The sequence below is a fragment of the Pinus tabuliformis genome, chromosome 9 (genome assembly GCF_031772625.1).
Source record: "Pinus tabuliformis cultivar Carrire ecotype Pingquan chromosome 9, CPIR1, whole genome shotgun sequence".
Lineage (NCBI taxonomy): Eukaryota > Viridiplantae > Streptophyta > Pinopsida > Pinales > Pinaceae > Pinus > Pinus tabuliformis.
Window position 1 is genome coordinate 579,970,048 of NC_142307.1, and position 23,831 is coordinate 579,993,878.

The 23,831-nt window shown below is 35.0% G+C and overlaps 1 protein-coding gene across 1 annotated transcript; it reads left to right on the top strand.

Annotated features, from left to right (window-relative positions):
- The first annotated feature begins 350 nt into the window (after window positions 1–350).
- On the top strand, window positions 351–1,260 carry LOC149149884 (uncharacterized). The gene is made up of 3 exons (XM_089437830.1): window positions 351–547; window positions 654–735; window positions 884–1,260. Exons 1-3 carry the CDS (start codon window positions 494–496, stop codon window positions 1,135–1,137), a joined length of 390 nt encoding a protein of 129 aa, XP_089293956.1. The 5' UTR covers window positions 351–493; the 3' UTR covers window positions 1,138–1,260.
- The last annotated feature ends 22,571 nt before the right edge of the window (window positions 1,261–23,831 follow it).

Sequence of the window (23,831 nt, forward strand, 5' to 3'; positions counted from 1 at the left end):
AAAAATAAATAAAAAATCAAATTGAATAGAAAATTTAAGAACTCTTCCTTCTCTGAACAAGAGAGGAAAGAATAGTACGTGAATACACTTGTGGAAAAATAAAGTTTGTCCTTTAAAAAATCCAGTGAGAGTACAGATACACACAACAAACCAGTGAAAGCACACCCAACAACTAGTGAGACCACACCCACCCGGTCCCGGGACTAGAGCGATGGCAAAGCCGCGCGTGGACCTGCCAACTGACAGACTTGCGAGTGCGTCAAAAAATGACTGAGACAAACCTAAAACATAGGCAGGAGATTGTTCCCAACTATTCCTTCAATGCAATAAAATGGGGTTGTATGGTTTCATTTTTGTGTCAGGTACAACAGAGGTCCTATCTGTCGTCATTTTCATAATTAGATCAATCTAATGAATCCAAACTATGCTGCTGCTCGGTACCTTGTCTTTGTAGCTGGCCAATGTTCTTGATCTTTGTCATTAAAGCTCACAGATGGGTTCAACCACTGAAATCCTGTGCTCGGCCGAAGCCTTAACAATGCCCGGAGTAAGCCCATTTCTGCCATTAATGTCTTTATTGCATATTGCTAATCTCGTTTTTATTGCTAACTCTGATCCGTTGATTTTGTCACAAACAATACATTTCATCACAGGTTCAGGTGATTGTTCTGAATGCTAATATGTGTTGCCCACAGTGCCGTGACAGGGTCTCCAAAGTGCTCTCCAAAATGGGCAGTATGTTAATTCTTCATCAAATAATAAATGAAAAAAATCGTTAATTGTGCTGCCTTTTTATACATAATCAGTCCCTTGTGATTCTATGGGGACTCTTCATCCTTTTTTGTCATTTTCTGAAGTTTTCTTGTGGCATGATGATGGGCAGATTTGTTGGACTATGTGGTGGACGTGAGGCAAAAGAAGGTAACGGTGAGGGGGCGTGTGGATCACAAGAAAAGAATGCGACCAACTAGCTTAGTTAGCAACGAGAAGAGGAGAAAAGTCATCGAATTTGACAGCCTGAGAAGTGAAGGACAGTCTACTTGTTTGCTACAGCCTTGCAGCTCAAAACTGAAATCAATAAATAATCTCATCCAATGGGCGGGCTGTTTTGGCTGTTTTCGTTGTGCATGGTCTTAGAAGCTTCTAGCTCTCTTTAATTTCTGGAAATGTTATATGGTTGTAGTGTAAGAAGATACCAGCAATATGAAAGCTAGTCCCGTAGATATTATTAATGTTTTTGAAAATTTTAGTGTAGCAGGGTACTAGCAATATGAAATTAAGTTCCATTATCAATTCTGGCTTTTGGTTTTGATGTTTGGAATCGATTTGCAGTCATTCCAACTGTGTTCAAAGAAGTGTCATATGCTGGTAGTGTAGGATGATACAAGTAATATGAAAGCAAGTCCCATAGATATTATTAATGTTAAAAATGTTTTTGAAAATTTTAGGGTAAGAGGGTACCAGCAATATGAAATTAAGTTCTGTTGCCAACTCTGGCCTTTGGTTTTGATGTTTGGAATTGATTTGCAGCCGTTCCACCTGTGCTCAAATCTCTCAAGGTGTCACCCATATGCCCGTAATGTAGGAAGATACAAGAAATATGAAAGCAAGTCCCATGCCAACCCTGGCAAGAAATATGAAAGCAAGTCCCATGCCAACCCTGGCCTCTGAGTTTTGGTGTTTGTAATATGAAAGAAAGTCTCATGCCAGCTCTGGCCTCTGGTGTTTTGGTGTTTGGAATTGATGTGTAGGAAGATACAAGCAATATTAAAGCAAGTCCCATGCCAACTCTGGCCTCTGGAGTTTTGGTGTTTGGAATTGATGTGTAGGAAGATACAAGCAATATGAAAGGAAGTCTCATGCCAACTTGGCCTCTTGAGTTTTGGTGTTTGGAATTGATTTGTAGTAGTCCCATTGGTGTTGGAGTTTTGGTATTTGGAATTGATTTGTAGTAGTCTCACCCGTGTTCAAATCTCTGGAGTTTGGAATTGATTTGTAGTAGTCCCACTCTCTGGAATTTGGAATTGATTTGCCACGGGTATTCAAATCTCTGAAGACATCATCACCCATAAGCCTGTAGCATAGGAGGCTACAAGCAATATAAAAACATGTCTCATCACTAACTCTGGGCTCTGAAAGACCTCGTAATAATTTTAGTGTTTGAAATAAATTTACAATACATAAATAAATAATTTTTAAATATAAATTTTTTGGAAAATTTTCTAAATTATTAAAAAATATCTAATTCATTCCAATTGAATCCAGAGAAGAGACCTGCGTGTTTGTGTTTCTTCCTTCTCTCGAAACCCCGAAAATCTGTGAGATCCGAATTTCACAATATGAATGTGTTTGGTTTGGCTGAACAAATACTGGATTAATTTGGTGAGTCAACGTTTAACGTAATTCTAAATTTTCAACGGGGACTGCAATGACTTGTTTTTAAATTTTCTACGCTAACATGTCCATATCATCTCTGAAATCGCACAACATAGGAAGTGGCTAATTCTCAACTAAATTTAGCTCTCAACTTTATAATTACGTAATAGAAAGCGAGGATATTAAATATACGATGGCCACTGCTAACTTAACTTGCTTAGTGGAGACATCACGTATTAATTCCACCATGAAAATGACTTATCGCTTTTGATATCATTCCATTTAAATGGGATATACATTACAAGTGGATGATCTTTGAAATTTATTGAGTTTAATAAACACTACGTTGATCACAATTTAATATTTTATTTATTTATTTTAAAATTTGAGGAGAGGTAAATTAACCGTTTATATCATATTGAGAAAATATATTGGTTTTTAAAATTGTTTTACGTGAGTGGAGGATAATACAAAGTAGTAGTATTATAAAAAAAGTCAGCTTATTTGAAATAGAAAGTTTGGAATTAATATATTGGTTTTTAAAATTGTTTTACTTGGGTGGAAGATAATCCAAAGCATTAGCATTATAAAAAAAGTCAATTTATTTCAAATAGAAAGTTTGGAATTAATATATTAGTTTTTAAAATTGTTTTACTGGGATTGAGGATAATCCAAAATAGTATTATTATTAAAAAAAAGTTAAAAAAAAGTCAATTTCTATGAAATAGAAAGTTTGGAATTAGGATAATATTTTATAATATAGAATTGTATTTAATAAATTATTAGTTTTTATTATAAAAATAAAGCAGGTGATATGATTAAAGTTAATTAAGAATTTTTTTGTTAAATAAGAAATTATTTCTTGAAATGGATAAAAATATTTAATTATGCATAATTTTATTTGTTTATGTATCAATTTTAGATGTATACCTATTTATAAAAATGTATTTTTATTTCAAAAAATGACAGAGGTATATGTAAATGGGTACACCTTTCTCTTTTTCTCTCAACATACACATCTTATGTCATTCCATGGCTTTAACGAGAACTTTGTGTCTCCTCCCATAACTCCAATCATGAGGATGTCACTCTAGTAAAAGCATAATTTCTAGCAACATCAACAAATTATTTAGCAATGTAATCAACTTCATCAAGAGCACATTTAGATGGTATCTATTATAACTACATAACCATAAGATTTGAAGCTCAACAAGACCATGTCTCAACCACCCTTTGAATTATGTTGGGAACCTAAATTGTTCTTTCCACACTTTTTTAGCACCTTTGATGGCAATCAAGTTTAGGCTTGGATACAATCATTCCCTTCATATTTCTAGCATTAGACCATACTACTAGAAAGAGACAAAATCAACTTGGTAACCTTTCATTTGTAAGGATAACTTGTCAAATGGTGGGATTAGGTCAAACATAAGGGTGGAAATGAAAACTCCCTTTACATAGAACACAATGTAGAAATGGCTAGCTTTTTTGTATTACACTTCAAGAGTGTTTCTATCAAGAAAGCTATGAAGAGAGCTTTTGGATGTGTTAATTACAACTAGTTGGCTTTCCACTTAGACATTTTCATTATAGATTGAATCTTCTACAAACTCTAGGTGCAACTCCTTGTTTCATAACTAAAATAGGTACTAATAATTAAATCTTATTTTGGTTTACTTCCTACTCTTTGTCATGAAGTTTCTTTGGTGCATAACTCTTTCCTTTCATTATCTTTTCAATGTGCTTTATCTCATAACAAGCTATGGAAATGCTCATACCCTTTCATTCTATCTTGTGGTTCCAATCTCCACAATTGACTTATCCCATATGTTATGCCTTATCCTATGGTTACAACCTCCCCATGCTCCCCAATTGGTCATTATTGTAGATTCCATAAATAATCTTCATATAGAATTACAAAGTGCCATGCTTCACATGTCTAGCCTTTCCATATTATCTCACTCTCTTTACTCAAAATCACCACATAAAGGGTCATCTCACTAAAGTCATTATAGACAACAATGACTACCAAAAAAAAATTGTCTCTATAGCCCATGTTAAATTCGTGTCTTTGTTGGTAAGTCGTCATCCTTGTCCCCACCATCTTAACTAGTTGAGTGAGGTTATTCAATATTTTTTTGTGACCCAAAAATTGAATATCGCATTTTCCATTGGTCCTCACTTTTTAGGAATTATCCTATGTGATGTTACTCCACTAGATTGCAAAAACTTACCACAAGGAATACCTTACTAGCATGAGCACTCTACCATGTTATTTCTGCACCAACACATACACCCTCACTAAGGATGGATAACACTTCTACTTCTAATAATGTGTTGGTTCCTCTCTAAAAAATTTATCTAGTAATGATGTTATAAGTTAAGTTGTCCTTGTTTACATCTATGTATTATCTAGGAAACTAAGCCTTTATATGCCCTATATCATTGCAACATATCCTCTTTTAATATCTATATATTTATATTGATCCTGACACTTTTCCATCCCGACGACATATTGAGAATATCATCAACGTTGTATTGATTACCCCCTTTCCCAATACCTAGTCCTATAATTCTACCTCTAATAAGAAAACTATGAATAACAACCAAATTCAAGAACTGCTAGAAGACAAGAATATTTTCCATAATTCCTCACCCTATGGATTTCTTTTATTTATTATCCCCAAGAAGGAAACCCATGAACGATGGTCAATTATTAATGTAAATCTCTAAACAAGGTGACTACCAAGAACATATGTCCATTGCCTCATATCAGGGATTTATTATAACATTTGCAAGCTTCTTGTTAATTTTCAAATTTAGGTCTTATTTTAGGATAGAATAAAGTTAGAATGAAGGAAAATGATGAGTGAAGACAACATTCAAGAAAAAAATTCATCTTTATGAGTGGGTTAGTTATGCCTTTGGTCTCACCAATAACTCCATCACTTTTATGAGATTCATTAATCACTTGCTATATCCACATCTTGGATGTTTCTTGTCACTATTATCTAGATGATAAACTAAAATTCAACAAGACCCGGAATCTCAATTTTCATCTAAGTGCTAGATATATTACATGAAAATCAGTTATAGGTCAAACTCAAAAAATATGTGTTTGGCAAAAAAATTGTTTCTTTCTTGGGAATTTTAATTTTTGCACAAGGAATTCAACAAATCCTTCATAATGGCAAGACCCTCTTATACTAGCTATTACCCCACATTATGGTTGATCTTAGGTGTTTTCTAGGAAGTGTCAATTTTTATTAAAAAAACATTTTCGGGTGAAAGCATGGAGTTGGGTTAAGCTCGATCAAGCTTTAAATCTTGGCTCGATCGAGCCTAAACCTCCATCAAGCCTTAAAGCTGGAAAATTTAAAATTTATGTAAATATCAATAATGATATGCAAACTTTAAAATTTTAGCTACTTGATAGTTAAAAATAATAATAATAATAATAATTAATTACATTTGAATAGGTGATTAACATTGGTGTGGATTAATTTCTCATTTCATTTCTAGGGTTTTTTTGTATAGATTTAAAAATGATTCTATCTCACTTGCAATTGAAATTGTAATATTCTTATATTTATAATTTGGTAACTTAAAAATTAGTTTTTAATATGATTTAAATTGTCAGTGTTATAATTTAAATAAGAATTTATTATAAATATAATTTAAATAATGAATCGATTAAACATAAGAAAATTTATCAATTTGATTTAATAAATATTATAATTTTTTACATGAATAAATGTAATAATTAATGTAGTTGTAATAGTTGTCACTTATAATTAATATAGTTGTAATGGATGCAATGATATCTGCACTTTTAAATATCTCTCAACTTGTAAGATGTGATTGTACTCAATTTTGTCCTCACAAGTGCAAAGTATATATAGAATTTTTTACTCCTAACTGAGGTTTGCAATATATATTTTAAAATAATAAAAACATAAGGAAATCATAGATTTAAAATATTATTTGACTAATTTAAATTTGAGTAATCTAGATTTAAATGTGCTTATGAAATTATTTTTAAAATAATAATATTAGAAAATTTAGTTTAGTTTGGTTTGTTGTTGTTTTTATTTATTTATTATAATTAGATTTATTTTTAATTTTTATTATTATATTTAAATCTAATTATATTTTGAATTTAATGTAAAATCTAATTATATTAAATTCAAAATATAATTAGATTTTGAATTTTTATTGAAAATTTTTACATTAAAAAAAGGTTATAAAATGATTAAGTATAAAAATATGTTATATTTAAAATCAAAACAATAAACAAATTATTATTTTTAAGAATTTCAAAATTGAAATATATATATATATATATATATATATATATATTATAATTATTTTCTTCATAAAATAAAATAAAATTTGGATTTATAATTAAGGAAAATTAGAGTTTGGAATATATTTGAATATTTATATTTAAAAAAATGTGGAATAAATAAATTTTATGATTCACTTATAGACCAGTATTGAGAGGCTAGTCTTTTTTTTAAGATAATTATGAAATCTTGATAAAGCCTTTAGCTCAATCGAACCTCTGTTTAACCACGATCAAGGGTTTCTTAAACCCTCGATCGAGTTATTTGAAATTTGAATTTCAAATACTCAATTGTTTAGGGCCTAAAAGAGAGAGTTTTAGCTCCTCTTCCACATATTTTTCTGCAACACCATTTTGTAACCTAGTAGACTCCAAGCAAAATTTATCTTTAAGTGGCGGAGTTGATCATGTTGGATTCGCAAAGGAACCCTCTATCCAATGGCATATGAGTTTGACATTTTCAAATTCATATGATATTTTTTATCTAATTTCTTTTAAACATAATTCTTGAAATTTTTTTGAACAGTTTTAAAGAGGTTGAATAAAAAATCAATATCATAAAATATGCAAGAGTTTGAATAAAAAATCAATATCATAAAATATACAAAACACAAAAAATGCAAACAATACCTTTATCTTCGTTTACAAACCCTCTTCAAAAGGGTACTCTTAGTTTTTCAATTTATTTAAATAGTTGAAAAAACCTTACGTGAACACATGTGTCTGCAAAATGCAATTGAAATATTAGTTCACCAACTTCGGAAAATAATAAAAAATATAACTTTGCATTAAAAAAATAATTTTTTGGTATGAAAAACTTAGTTCTCTCCAATATGCTCATATATATATTTTTTTCAAAATTTACACATTTTAGACTAAGTTATGTTATGTTAACACACACATACCTCTTAAGATGTGTGAAAATTTGCAAGGACAATCATTTCATTTAATGGAAATTTGACATATTATATGACACTAAATACTTTTGCAAAAAATATCATTAGGGCAACAACATAATTCTCCACAATTTGTCTTTTTACTCCGAAACAAAATTCACAGTGCTTATATGAATTTTGAGGGCTTCAATTCAATAAAAGAGGAAAAAATTGAAACTTCATCGACAAATTTGGCTCAAAAGTGTAACCCATCTTCATGCTTTCACCCTTCCCATTTTTATAAGTACATACATATACCATCCAATTAGTGTTCCTTTTTATTGGATCTTAGAAATCAAATCCATAATTCCTTTCCTGAAGCATCTCATGTGTTTTACACCCATTCCTTAATTTCTTGACTTATAGCATCACTTTTAGATGAAGTGTGATGCTTTGAATAAGACTATTAGGGTCATTCTCAAATAGGGATGTATTTCATCTAGAACCCTTATTAGTGGCTAAATTGAAGTTCAACATATACTTCAAGGAACTTAATACATTACTTCAGAGTTTAAAATGTTGGAATCATTACTTCTTGGTTAAAGAAACCATGCTCATTGATATTATCAATTCAGAATTTAAGCTTCAAGAAGACCATCACCTCAAATGAGTTTCCTATATCTAGTGGTATTATCTAGTACTAATATAAGGGCGTCACATAATCAAGTATTAGATTTGTTAGGCTTCCCATGTGCTCCAATATTCCAACTTTTCGAAGTTGAGAGAGCCCACTTTCGATGCATAGAAACAATAATGTGAATCATATATAGTGTTGGGTTCAATTTTGTATGCCCCACAACACCCTACTAAGTATACCAGATGTCATTTCTAAACTACATACTCTGGGAGGGCTAGTTTTACCACTATCAACAAATTTGTATACTTGCTACTCGAAGGTATATTTATTGTGAATCAAGGAAACATGTTCATTACTCTAAGGGTGACACTTCCATGCCCAAAATACTCTTACATCTATAGAATTATTTATGTTGTCCTTATATGTCCTAATAGGTTAGTCATGATGTGAGACATTATGCCTTACGTAGCTAGAATAAGCTTGCCAATCACACACTTGGATTCTACCAGTGATTTCCACTTCCTAGATGTCATTCGAAGGATGCTTCTATGGAAATTATTTCAGACTTATCACTAACCCTCCAAAACCATTATTGTGGTTTTGTTGTAGAATTTTTGTTTTTATAGATGACCTTATTCACACCCTATAACAAGAAAATTACCACACAATAGATAGTAGACTTTTCTTGCCACCATGGTTAAACAACTTTTGTCCTTCCTCACACTATCACTTATAGTAGGGATGCATATTTTCTTAGTCATTTCTGGAAAGCGTTTTGTAGATCTTAGAGTACATGAGGCAATTCTCTACTATTTTCCATATACAACCAATTTCTAAACCAAGGTGATCAACTACGTTTTGGTTTAACTACTATAGGTATCCTATTCCAAAAATAATCAATGGAATAAGGAATTACACATGGTGCAACATTGTTATATCAAATAATAGCATTCGACCATGATTTATTATCCTTTTGATGTGTGATATGGGTACCAGTCAATTAACTCCTTTGATTTCCCAACCAATAATCTGGATTTAAATAGGAACACAACAAATTACAGAAATAACCATAAATACAGAGATGTAGAGGAAATAATACTTCATTTCATTACTATAAAATACTAAAATATGCTTACAAATAGAAATGGAAATAAACCAGCTAGGGCGATGGTAGCTTATCTCTTAGAAGAGATGTGGTGGCTACATGCCTCTGAACTTTGTTACAATGAGGCTCGAAGGCCTATTTATTGTTGAGAAACAATGGAAAACCCTAAACATCCAAAAACCTAACCCTAGGAGATGAAACACCAAACTATGGGCTCCGTTTTGGGTAAATTGGTACATCAACTTCTCGGGGTCATAACTTTGGCACACGATCTCCGCTTGACGCGCACAATAGCTCGTTAGAAAGATCTATTCGAGGACTACAACTTTGGGAAGAGAAACATCAATCTATCACCCCATGTTACTCCCATATTTCCAAACAAAAAAACATCGTTTAGGGCCTCAAAAAGGCTCCGAAAGTTCAGGACCGGAAAAACTGCTAAAAATAGTAAAGTGTGCTACAATTAAGGAAACTGAAAAAATGAAAGAGACAGTTGTGGGGGTCCAAGTGGGATAGGTGGGTGGCCACCAACATCCACCTGGATCATTCCTCCCCCCTAGGAAGCAATGGTCCCCATTGCGTTGAGTTCCTCCATCTGTTGAACTTGGTCCCTGGTGAGCTGTTTTGCAACCTCTAATGTGTCCAGTAATGGTGGGAAGCATGATCGAGGGCATTCCACATTGAACACTTGGTGCAAGCGAAGTAATGGGGGAATGTTGTGCTCCAGAGCATTATTCCCCACAACCTTGGTAGTGGTGTAAGGACCATGTCGCTTCTTGTACTTGTCATTTTTCAGAATGGAGCAGTGATATATCAACCCGTTGGGTAGAGGTGCTCTAGGAGTTAGGTCAAATGAATGCTTGACATGACAGTGCAACAATACCCCTGTGGGTGAGGAGAAGATGTTCCTGTGTTCTTTCATGACCATATCCATCTATTGCTACTACTGCGTGGAGGAACCCTTCATGGGGGTCATGGATGTGGCGACGATCTTCCCCTTACTTTAGGAGCAGACCAAACAGAAAATAAATTTCCTAGTCTGTGAGATGATCTTACTACATTTCTTAGCAGAGATCAAAGAGGTGGCGGTAGGTGGGGCTACCTCTGCTATCCTGTATAATGAATTACACAAAGAAATAATGGCAATGCGAGGCCTTGACTCATACACAGCATTTCACCTCCACAAGTATGGTTGGCCTAATAATACATCACAAACATACATAGGTGAAACATCACACAATACCTCGTTTGTGAAGGGCTTGATGCTGTAGGGAAGGCAACACTACTGGTGAACTCAGAGATCTCATCGTTGGTGAAGCCACCCGATACTATACGACTATGGGTGTGGTGTAGTTGGTAGACCCAACCACTTCACGACCTCTACTAAAATGAGGTTCTTTTGGCTCCCGCTATTGAAAATGAATAGTAGCGGCAAACCCTTCACCCACATCTATGAGTGGAAAAGACACTCCCCCTCCTCTAGATCTTCAAGCTCATTCTTCTGGATATTGGCGGTGGCAACAGTGGCACTGGGCTCCTCGTTAATGATCTGCTTCCCTTTGCCATTCCCCTTGTTAGGTTCTGATTCAGGGTCGGAACATGCATCTGATTCTAAAGCCTTTAATTCGGCCACCAACGACTGCTTGGTTTGACACTCACTTTTGTTGTGAGTGGGGCTCTTATGGAACTCACACCACTTTCCTCTTTCCTTCTTCGACTTCATGGTGTTGTTCTTTTCTTGTGGCTTCAACGGGTTTCTTGGGTTGCCCCGTCTTGGATTTATCCTTGGTTATACGATTTGAGGAAGCCTTTACCTTGCTTCGGATTTGCAGATCAAAAGTCTCCCTTCTTCTATTTAAACTTCTACTCGACTTTAATAGCGTATCAGTATGCCATGCCAAGCGAGGACATGTTTAGGAACTCCATCTCCTCTTGGATGTACCTGTGTAGGAAGCCACGGTATTTGAGTACCAAATGTAACTCAGAAGCCTTGATACCTAACTTTGTGCGAATGGTATGAAAAATGTTTGTGAACTCTGGCACATCTTGGTCCCTTCCCTACTGCAACATGGTCCACTTTATGTATTTGTCCTTGTAGCTTTTAACAGGGTAGAACTACTCCTTGATGGCATCCCAGAATGAATTCCAAGTGGGTGCGGCTAAAAATAGTGAGCCCATACTTTCATCCTTCTGCTTGCAGTAGGTTTCCCACTAGTCCTTGACATGGGGGGCTGCCTTGAGAAGAGCGAAAATAATATTTTCTCGACTGGAAAATTCATGAATAGAAAAATACCCTTCTAGTAGATTTAACCATTTATCTATGGCAACTGCATCTATCTGACCCTCAAATATGGGAATGTCAAAGTTAACGTGTAACTTAAAGGGTGTGGCACTTCTAGAGTAGCTGCTAGAAGTAGATGTGTCGCCCTTGGGTAGCCGCTGAAGGATCTGGGCAAAGTTGTCCATCATCGCATTCGTTTGTCACTCGAGGGCCTCTTCGAGCAAGATTTTGATAGGATCTCCTACCTCCTCATCCTTCTTTTCATCCGACATGGGAGGCTGTTGGGATTTGCGAGGTTGGTCTTGCAAAGGTTCGACTAGTTCAAGCCCTAACTCCTTATATGCTAACCTCGTTGGGGACATGCAAAGAAGGACAGAGAAAGAGCAGATCACTCTAATACCACTGATTTGGATTTAAATAGGAACACAACAAATTACAAAAATAGCCATAAATATAGAGATGAAGTGGAAATAATACTTCATTTCATTACTGTAAAATACTGAAATATGCTTACAAACAGAAATGGAAATAAACTAGCTAGGGCGATGGTAGCTTATCTCTGAGAAGAGATGTGGTGGCTACATGCCTCTGAATTGTGTTATAATGAGGCTCGAAGGCCTATTTATTGTTGAGAAACAATGGAAAACCCTAAACATCCAAAAACCTAACCCTAGGAGATGAAACACCAAACTATGGACCCCATTTCGGGTAAATTGGTACATCAACTTCCCGGGTTGTAACTTTGGCACACGATCTCCGTTTGATGTGCACAATAGCTCATTAGAAATATCTATCTGAGGGTCCATGGACCCATGTTTCTCACATATTTCCCAAAAAACGTCGTTTAGGGCCTCAAAATGGCTCCGAAAGTTCAGGACCTGAAAAAATACTAAAAATAGTAAATTGTGCTATAATTAAGGAAACTAAAAAATTGAAAGAGACAGTTGTGGGGGTCCAAGTGGGATAGGTGAGTGGCCACCAGCATCCACCTAGATCAACCACCTTTCTAACTCGCACTTTATAGCATTAGACCAATCTCTAGAATGAGGCTCCCACACTAAATGGTGCAAAGTCTAACTGGGATTTTTCATCAGCGATACCCCCTTGCATGTTGGCAGGATCAAGCACCGTCAACATTTTGGCACTAAAAGGAGTGTAACCACCTTTTTATGGATGATAACTCACCTTATCCTAACAAACAAACTTCTTCACACAGCAGTAATGTTCTGATTTCCACTCCAAATCATACTCCTAAGAGAGAGGAAACTTATCATTGTAGTATGGGACAAGCATTTGAGGTTACTTATGATCAAATCCAGACTATTTGACCCATTACTTTTCAATTTGCGAGAGCTCTTGGTTTACTCCTTATGGCTGCTATTCTACCTCATAATCCTATAAAGAAAGAAACAACTCCCATCAGCATATTAGTTTCTTTGGTGGAATATTTGGTTATTGCAACCCTTGAGAAGTTAGCTAATCCTGTAGAAGTATCAAGTCACCAAGACGAACTTCCACCCATTGAGGAGAATTTGGACAATGAAGGGAAATATTTTCGATTTTTTGACGAGGAACATCCTGATTATAATGCAGATTTTTACAGTGAAGGAGAAGCCTCTTTAGATTTAGAAGAAGAGGAGGAGGAAAGAGAAAAAGACATGGTTGATGCAGACTTGGATTGGATGGCCCAAGGGCCACTCACTCTTTTAGATAATCTTCACAAGATGCCAAAACATCCGGAAAATTTGTTGCCAAAGTTTGATCTTGATAATAAGACCAAAGATGAATACCATCTTGATGATTTATACATGCCTTTATGGATGCTTGAGGTACGTTTTGATGATGTTGCTTATAGAATATTTCCGTACACTTTAGAAGGTAGATATTTGTTATGGTATCATAGTATTTTGGCCAATTAAATCCATAGCTGGAGGGAGTTTAAGAAGTTATTTTTGGAAAACATTGTTGATGATAAAAATCCTACCATTTTATTAAAAGAACTTTGGAACCTGAAAATGGGGGACAAAGAAAGAGTTAAATTTTTTAACTAAAGATTAACTTCTTTGTTGAACAAGTTCCTCGTTGATGTACAACTGCATGATGACATCACTAAGGATTATTACACAACTTCTTTGCCAACCAACATTTATGTGTTTGTCAAAAGTGTTGAAAAGAATACTTTGGCCTTAAAACTTTGTAGAAGCTTTTGCTATTGAAACTGATTTGTGTTCCATTGGATTCATTGAAGACAATGATGATCTCAAAGAATCCAAGGAAGCACGTAAGAAAAACCACGCATCTTTTAACAAAGCTAAAGACAAAGACAATTTCAACATGGAAAGGTTGACCAATTATTTGAAGCTACTCATGAATGAAGTATCAGAGTTAAAGGGAAGGTCAAGTGAGTCATCCATCACTAGTAGCAAGTATTTTAGGCTTCCTTTCTTTAAAAATAACAATAACTCTGAATTGGCCAAATATGCTCAAATTTCTAACATAATTTTCAATGTCGAAAGTTTGGGCATGGATAATTTCTGCACTTTTCACCAAGAAAAACATTCCAAAAAGACGTGTCCACAGTGGAATCACAATATGAACACTATGATGGCTAATCTGGTTGATATTTTGTTAGTGGAAGAACAAACTGAGTAGAATGAAGAAATAGATGAACTTGTCGTGACCGAAAAAATTTCAGGTGCTAGACACTCAGTGAACATGTTTAATGTTATATACAATGTTAATAAGCAGAGTGATGATGAACCATCAGCGAGTGAAGCTCCTCCCAAGAAGTCAACTGGTCATTATAATTTGAGGAGAAAGGGACTTGTTTCTGAGTAGGAACTTAAGAAGAAATTGTTGTATAGAATTCTACCACCTTCCAATCCAGGTCAAAATTCACAAAAAAAGTCTAGAAGTTCTCCTTCTTCCAAGAAAACTTCCACGAAAACCAAGAACAATTCCGCCACTCCTGAATCATAAAATAAAGCTACACCACTTGATATGTCAAGACAACCTATTAAGATGGAAAATATTGATTATAACGATTTTGACGATATGAAAAAAGCTCAGGCCAACATTTCAATCTTTGAGCTCGCAAAGATAATGGGTCAGCAAGAATTGATTATCCAGGCACTCTCATCGCACTCTTCAGCAAGTAAAGAAGTTTTTGCTTCTCAAGTAATGTCCGATAACTCTTAAGATATCATTGAATCTATAGTTAATCTTGTTAAATTGAGTTATACTAGTCTATGCCCTTTGTCTCTTTTAACTTTTGAAATTTTTAATTATAATGTCCATAATTGTTTGGTTGATTCTAGTGCATCCATGAATGTTATGTCATTATTCGTTGCTAAGAAAATTAATGCTAAATAGGATAAAAATTATGTGCATATCATACGATTCAACAAATCATTTGTCCAAGCCATTGGCGAACTTAGCAATGTTATCATTTGTTTGTCATCTAACCATAGAGTTCACCAATGCATAAATATTGTAATTGTGGACATTCTCAAAGCCTACGATTTACTGTTGAGCAGAGATTGGTCCAACAAATTACAAGGGTACTTTTCAACTGACTGGACACATTTATGGCTTCCATACAAGGGAAGAAATAACCATATTCGAGTAGAAAATGAGCCTTATATGAAACATATTGTGACACAACTTGAGGGAAAAAAAGAACCAATGAGCTTTGTAGATGTTATTTTCAGAGTTTTTTTTCTAGCAGTAGACTATGGATGTTATCTAGCACAAACTTCAACCGTCCCACCAGATACACAGTTGGAAATGCTTCCTCGAAATCCATATGGTGCAAATGAATTTTGTACAATAAATGTAAATAGAAGTAGTATAGTATATAGCCCTAATATTGCTAACTTTTGGTTATTGTACTTTGATGGTTTGAAACATGGGAGGGATCTAGAGATGGTTACATTTTAATAGAATTATAATAGAGAAAACATTTGATCTCTTTTCACTTGGAATTTGAGTGAAATAATAACATTGTCGAATACAAGGCACTCATTTTGGGTTTGAAGAAAGCTATTGACCTGAAAGTTGAAGTTCTCAAAGAAATAGGTGACTCTGAAATCATCACACAAAAAGTACAAAATACAATACATTGTGTGTCACCTATCAGGCCAGGAGGTACCTCCTCAAATTGACTATGTTTATTCATTAAGATTGTTCATGGTTATATACATGAGGGAGTGACTTGTGGGTTTAACCTCCCAATGACTCTTCCTTTTCCATTATTTATTATTTACAGTATTTACAAGTGTTCACCCAATCCCCATGATTAGGTGTCAACATTCCCCCCCTTAATCAGAAGGGATGTTGATGAGTCCAAGCATCATTTTGAATCTTTCAAGATTTTCTCTTCCAACTGATTTGGTGAAGATGTTTGCAATCTGCTCATTAGTGGAACAATTGCGTAGATGGATTGTCTTGGCCTCAACATGATGTCAAATCAGATGGTATTTTGTATTGATGTGATTTGTTTCTATCATGGAACTTTGGGTTCTTGGCTAACTTTATTGAAGAGGTGTTGTCAATCATGAGTGGAGTTGAATGTACTTGTCTTACCTGCAAATCTTCCAATATTTTCTTGAGCCACACAATTTATTTTGTTGCCTCAACTGTTGCCACATATTCTGCCTCTGTTGTGGAATCTATTGGAGTTGATTGTTTGTGTGATCTCTAGGAGACAACTCCTAATCCAAGACTCATAGCATAACTAGAAGTTGATACCCGAGTTTATTTGTCTCGATCTAAGCCTGAAGATCTCCATTGCATTGAATACGCTCCTCAAGAAGTGTTCAAAGGTAGCAAGCCATCTCAAGAGAGGCATCAAGGAAGCATGGAATATTCTATTCACTACAAAGAGGGAAGGAACCAAGACAAAGGATGGACTCTTCTTAATACTCACTAGCACATTCCAAGACGAGAATATTTGGGTAATCGATAGTGGTGCATCTAGACACATTACTGGTCATAAAAAAAAAAAAAAATTGAAAACATTATCAAAGGGAAAGCCTTCTTACTCAGTTGAACTTAATGATACTAAGATCTATCATGTAAGAGGAATTAGATCTACATCTATAGAGCTGGAAAATGGAAGCAACATTAATCTCAACAACATCCTATTTGTACCAAGTTTGCATAAGAACTTACTTTCTATTTCAAGTCTAGAAGATAAGGGTGATAGAGTAGCTTTAATTGATGGAAGAGTTGTAGTATGGAGTAAAAACTCAAGGATATAGAATGCTAGAGTAATTGGTATGGATGAAAGAAGGATTTATAGGCTGATATCTCCTCTTGTACAAGCTTTGGTTCACATTGAAATGAGCCCATGTGAACTATGGCATAGAAGGTTTGGCCCTATTCATTTCAAAATCCTTCCAACTCTAAGTTCTATAGTAGAAGGAATCCCTGAATTGAAAGAAGATCATGAAGGAGTATGCAAAGGATGTGCATTGGCTAAGAATATCAAGAGACCATTTCGAAGCAGTGCTTCATGATCAAAATAAATATTGGATCTTATTCATTCCGATGGTTGTGTTCCTATCACTCCAAAATCACTTGGATTTCATCTATATTATTTCACACTTATAAATGATCATTCAAGGAAAACTTGGGTTTACTTGATGAAATCCAAAGATGAATTATTTTGAAATTTCAAGAATTCAAAGTTGAAGTAGAAAACCTTACAATGGAGATATTCATAATGCCCAAAGTCTGGAGATCTCCACCTGTGTATACTTGAGTCCAAAGTCTTGAGCTCCCTTCAATTACTTTAGAACTCTTTTTGCAGCAGAACAATGTCCCTCACAAGGTTTTTCCATAAACCTGGAGAGGATTCCAACAAAAAACGAAATGTTTGGTCTGGTAGTAGTCAGGTAGTTGAGACTTCCTACAAGTTGTCTATACTTTGTTGCATCCTCAAATTCTTTTCCTTTAATGGATGTGAGCTTTAAGTTTTGTTCAATTGGAGTAGTTAGATGATTTCACTCATCCATGCCAAACCTGTTCAATAGATCTCCAATGTACTTCTTTTGAGAAAGGAATATAGACTTTGGATGTTGAGTTACTTCAATGCCAAGATAGTAATGAACATATCCCAAATCAGTCATTTCAAAACCTTTCCTCGATTCCTTCTTTATGGATGAAATGTAGCTCTCATTGCTCCCTGTCATCAAAAGATCATCTACATATACCACAAGATAGACAATTATTTTACCAACTTTCTTGACAAACAAAGTTGCATCATCAAGGTCATAATGTTTGAAGTTGAATTTCAGAAGATGCTAAGTTAACTTTTCATACTAGGCTCGCGGTGCTTGCTTGAGGCCATACAAGGATTTCACAAGTTTGCATACTTTATGTTCATATCCTTTTACAACAAATCCTTTAGGCTAGGACATAAAAACATTCTCTTTTAGACCTCCATTCAAGAAAGCAATTTTTACATCTATTTGATGGACTTTCCAACCGTTCTGAGCTACTAGGGAAAATAGCATCCAGATGGTATCCCTTTTTTATGTGGGGGAAAAAGTTTCCTCATAATCGACCCCTTCCTTCTATGCAAAACCTTTTGCCACAAGCCTAGCTTTGTGCTTGTCAAGTGAGCCATTAGCTTTATACTTGTTCTTGTAGACCCATTTGCAGCCAATTGGTTTGGTTCCCAACGGAGGATCAACCAGCGTCCAAGTGCCATTCTTTATCAAGGCATCATGCTCCTTTTACATTGCTTCTTTTCATTCATCACGAGAAGCAGTTTCTTTGAAGGAAGTTGGTTCAAAATATGTAGACAAATTCAGTTCACAATCATAAGAAACATCTATATCAACAGGTAAATCATAATCATCTACATCACCTTCATTTTTCCTAGTTGAATTTCTTGTTCCTATCTTTCCAACCTCATCGGGAAGAACACTTTCAAGAGTCTTTGTCAGTTTCTTTGGGGGACCATCATGAGATGGTTCAGGCTTCTCAGTTGATTGAGTTGGGACTGAATCAAGATTGATTCTCCCAATTATGTCAATCACGTCACTTAAAGTATCATCAGTGGTTGGATTTTCATGTGGGGGAGAGAGTGCTTCAGGAGAAGATTCCACAGATTGATCCAGTATAGGAATCCCCCCTTCAAGATGTGGAATCTGATTAACAAATTCTTGAAATGATTTTTCATTTCCTAATCTATCCAAGTGATCAAGTTGTCGCTCAACAAAATTGTCAGTTTTAGAAGATTCAATAAAGATTACATCTCTAGATACAACAAACTTTTTATTAACTTCATCATAGAGATGGTATGCTTTGGAGGTATTTGAATACCCTAAGAAGATACACTTATGACTCCTTGCACCAATATTGTTTATATGTACTTTTGGTATGAAGGCATAGCAGGTGGAACCAAAGACCCTGAGATGCTTTACCGAAGGAATGTGGCCATACCACATTTCATAAGGAGTCTTGTTTCTAATAGCATTAGATGGAAACCTATTATTTACATATACAACACATAGAAATGCATCAACCCAAAAGATCAGTTTTACATTCTTGAGAAACATCATGGAACGTACCATATTTAAGAATGTCCTATTCATTCTTCCATCTACTCCATTATGTTGGGGATTATAAGGCACATTTGCTTGATGTTTGATCCCATGTTGGCGAAGATAGTTTTCAATTTCATTTGAAGTGTATTCTTTTCCATTATCAGTGTGAATAGAGCCAATATGAGATTGTGCATCATTTTCAATCCATGTATGAAATTTCTTCAGTGCTTGAAAAGAATCATATTTGTTCTTCAATAAAAAAACCCAACCCATTCTGGTGTAGTCATCAATAAATGTCATCATATATTTATTTCCATTTGTAGAAGGAACAACATTGGACTGCATAAATATGAACGAATGATTTCAATTTTTCTATGTTCTCTGGAATGTGAATCATGAAAAGACTGTTTGATATGCTTTCCTAGAATGCAAGCATCACATTTCTTAAGTTTCCTAGGAATTGTAGGCAAACCAATAACACCACTTTTCTTCCACAAGCGAAGGCTGTCATAGTTCAAATGTCCAAATCTAGCATACCATAATAGACTTGATGGGAATGTACCTTCATCATAATGGGAATTATATGAGAAATTTTGTGCACAAGTAGACGTACCTTGCAACTTGAGAAGACTTTCTTCTTCTATCCCCATCCAGACAAGTGAGTGGTCTGATTCTTTTCTCACCTCAACCTTACCATCAAACATATGAATGGAGTGTCCTTGCTAGCAGGTGTGGACCAAGGACAACAAGTTTCTCCTCAGTTGTGGGAGATACAAAGCATCATGGAGAATAAAGTCTAGAAGACTAGGAAATTTGAGTCTGATTGTGTCAAGCTCTTATGGCTTGAGTTTTGACTTGTCTGAAAAGTATACTGCTCCATCAACATTGTCAGTATATCTTCAAAAAAATATCTTCTAAAAGTAATGTGGCAAGTTTCTCTTGAATCAAGCAACCAATCATTTTTCGAAGAAGCAAGTGAAGCATTAAACAAGTCTTCGTTTACTCCAATATTAAAATGTGCCACAACATAGTGAGAGGATTCAGGTTCTTTACCTCTCTCTTTGTCGTTGGTTTTACCTTTGGGTTGATTTATTTCCTGCTCAATTCTGTCCCAAGGAAACTTGCATGTGGATGCATCATGTGATCCACCTCTATTGCAACGTATGCAATGCAAATCAGACTTTTCTCCTTGAGAGTGTCTACCCCCCCTACCTCTGAAATTTCTTCCTCCGCTTCCTCTTTGACCACCTCTTCCTCTGGAGGAATATTGAGCAAGATTCTTCTCTCTATGTGCAAGACACACAGCTTCTTCAAAAAACTGGGGAGCTATCTTCTTCCCAAAATCTTTCTCTCTCTCTCTCTTAGGTCCTTATGCTACTAGTGTGACCCCTTATTGTTATTAGTACAACCCCCTTATTATATTGTTGTGCCCATGTAGTCCCCATATTGTTATTATTGTGCCCCATAGAAGCCCACTATTGTTATTATTGTGCCCTTACATTATTATTGTTATGTCAGCTCTGATTGTATTATGAACCCTTAGACTCCTATATATAGAAAGGAGGTCTTGTCATTTGTATCATCCTAGAATTATTAATTTGTGTAATGTAAAGGAGGTTTCCCCCTCAAAGAGGCTTATTTCTAAGGCATTGACCTATCTTTTCTATCCATTTGTGAGCTGGTTTCATAACATTTCATATCAGAGCTTTGGATTCTAGGGTTTTTGCTGCTCCAAACAGGTCATCGTGGCATTTTCATTGTAACTATTTTTCTACGATGTTTCAGAAGATAAAAAAAAACCCGCTTGAGCCAAGATCTCACTGAAGCTCACATCCGAATTTCAGATCTTTTCTTACTATATTTTCGGCGATATGATCTGAGGAAGTTAGGGTTTTTGCAAGCTCCATAATTTAATCTAAAAGAGGTCATCGTGGAAGTTTCTCTATAACGTGTTCGCTATGAAGTTTCAGAAGCTAAAAATAAAACCCATTTGTGAGGAAAGCGGTTTGAACATCAGGTCTGAATTTCAGATCTTGTATCACTATATTTTCGGATATATGATCTGAGGAAGTTAGGGTGTTTTCAGACTCCGAAATTACATCTTAAACAAGTGACCTTGGGAAAATCATCATAACTTTCTCTCTGAGCATCCGATTGAAATTTTGTAAGAAGTTACAGAAAGAGGACGGACTGTAGTTTCCTATTTATATCTTTCAGATTTGAAGGTCAAAAAAGTGACACGTGGCACTTAATACAAGTTAGCTCTTCTGAAAAGGTATATAATCAGGTCATCTTGGGATATTGTGCATAACTCTTTCTTGGAGAATCCAATTTCGATCAGACTGGTGGCATTGGAAAGAGGATGCAGAGGGATACTGCAGATCACGAATTTAGAACTGGAAAATTTGAAATTACAGAGTTATAGTCGTTTCAATATCAATATCCTAAAATCAAGAAAAGGCAATATGAGGAAGTTTGATGGCAAGGATCCGGTAAATTAGATACTACAGATGGAGCAATATTTTGATCTACATGAGGTGAAACTATTACAAAATGTATGTATTGCATCTTTATATTTAGAATCGGATCAATTTTTATGGTATAAAGGGTTGTTCTCTCATAAAGCACTTGTGACTTGGTCAATTTTCACAGAAGAAATGATAGCACATTATGAGGATACAAAGAGTAACACCTTCTTTAGCCAATTGATAAATCTCAAACAAAAGGGTTCAATGGTAGAGCACATTGAGGATTTCAAAAAATTGAATATAAGGGTAAATGATATTCCAGAGAAGAAAAGGATTGATGTCTTCATAGGGACTTTAAAGGATAACATTCAACATGAGGTTCATCTTTGGTAACCTAATTCATTGGAGAAGGCATTCAGGTTGGAAAGAAAAATTGAAAGCGGAATTATGGAAACAAGGAATCCTACCACTCACAACTATAAATATGGAAGTGTTTTTTCTTCTAGCCTTCCACAACCTACAAGGTTTACACGACAAAAATTGGAAGAAAAAAGAGAAAAAGGACTTTGTTACATTTGTGATAGCAAATACACTAAAGGTCATAAGCATGTTGAGAAGAAATTATTTTACATAGATTGTGAAGAGGAGGAAGAAAAGGATCAAGAAACATCAAAAGAAGAGGATATACACCAGGAACCAACCCTAGAGAAAGAAGAAATGAATCTGAACATATATTGTAAATCATTGGAAAGAATTACCACTCCTCAAACTCTCAAGATAGAAGGACATATCAAGAAGAAAAAGGTTCAAGAAGTGAAACATCACATCAAGAAAGAAGAAATGAATCTGACCATATCTTGTAATGCATTGGCCAAAATTACCACTCCTCAAACTATCAAGATAGAAGGACATATCAACAAGAAAAATGTTCAAGAAGTGAAAGATCACATCGAGCATCAAGAAATGAATCTGACCATGTCTTGTAGTGCATTGGAAGAAATTACCACTCCTCAAACTCTCAAGATAGAAGGACATATCAAGAAGAAAAAGATTCAAGCAGTGAAAGATCACATCGAGCATCAAGAACAAGTTCTCCAACTTTTAAAGGATAATGCCACTTTGGTGCAGAATCGAATGAAACAACAGGAAGATCAACATCGCAGTGAAAAAAGTTTTGATGTAGATGATTGGGTATTTTTACGGCTACATCTCAGGAAAGCTATTTATGAGAAGGAAATGTTGGCAATACTACATGCACTTAAGAAATGGCAAATTTTCTAATGGGAAGACACTTCAAGGTAAAAATGGATCATGATATCCTTAAATAATTTTTAGAACAAATATTATCTTTAGAAGAACAGAAAAAATGTGTCAAAAATATGTTAGGTTATGACTTTGAAATCATCTACAAAAAAGGGAAGAAAAATGTTGTTGCAGATGCACTCTCAAGACAGGATGAGGATGTGGAAGCATTGCTTTGTGCTATTTCTATTATCCAACCAGATTGGATAAACAAAGCAATGGATGAATGGAAGAAGGACGAAGAAGTGTGGCCACTCATTCAAAAGTTGCAGAAGATCCCAGTTTAAACAATATTGTCAGAACTTGATGAGGAAGAAAAAATCATATTGGAGCCTGGAGCAATCACATAAACAAGAACTTGACAACTATGAAATCGATCAATTTCAGAGTATCTCATGAAGTGGAAGAACTTACCTGCTAAAGATTCCACATGGGAGGACAAGAATTTTATACAGAAGCATCAAGAACTACTCAAGCATTGAGGACAACACTTTTTGAAGGAGAGGGGCATGTTAGGTCCTTATACTACTAGTGTAACCCCTTATTGTTATTAGTACAACCCCCTTATTATATTGTTGTGCCCATGTAGTCCCCATATTATTACTATTGTGCCCCATAGAAGCCCACTATTTTTATTATTGTGCCCTTACATTATTATTGTTATGTCAGCTCTGATTGTATTATGAACCCTTAGACTCCTATATATAGAAAGGAGGTATTGTCATTTGTATCATCCTAGAATTATTAATTTGTGTAATGTAAAGGAGGTTGCCCCCTCGAAGAGGCTTATTTCTAAGGCGTTGATCTATCTTTTCTATCCTTTTGTGAGTTGGTTTCATAAAACTCTCAGCAAATTTATTCACAAGGGAGTCAAAGGTAATTTCTT

Coding starts and splice junctions, on each gene's coding strand:
- LOC149149884 (XM_089437830.1), top strand. CDS start 494: ATGGGTTCAACCACTGAAATCCTGTGCTCGGCCGAAGCCTTAACAATG. Junction 548..653: donor AAGCCTTAACAATGCCCGGA/GTAAGCCCATTT, acceptor ATTTCATCACAG/GTTCAGGTGATTGTTCTGAA. Junction 736..883: donor AGTGCTCTCCAAAATGGGCA/GTATGTTAATTC, acceptor GATGATGGGCAG/ATTTGTTGGACTATGTGGTG.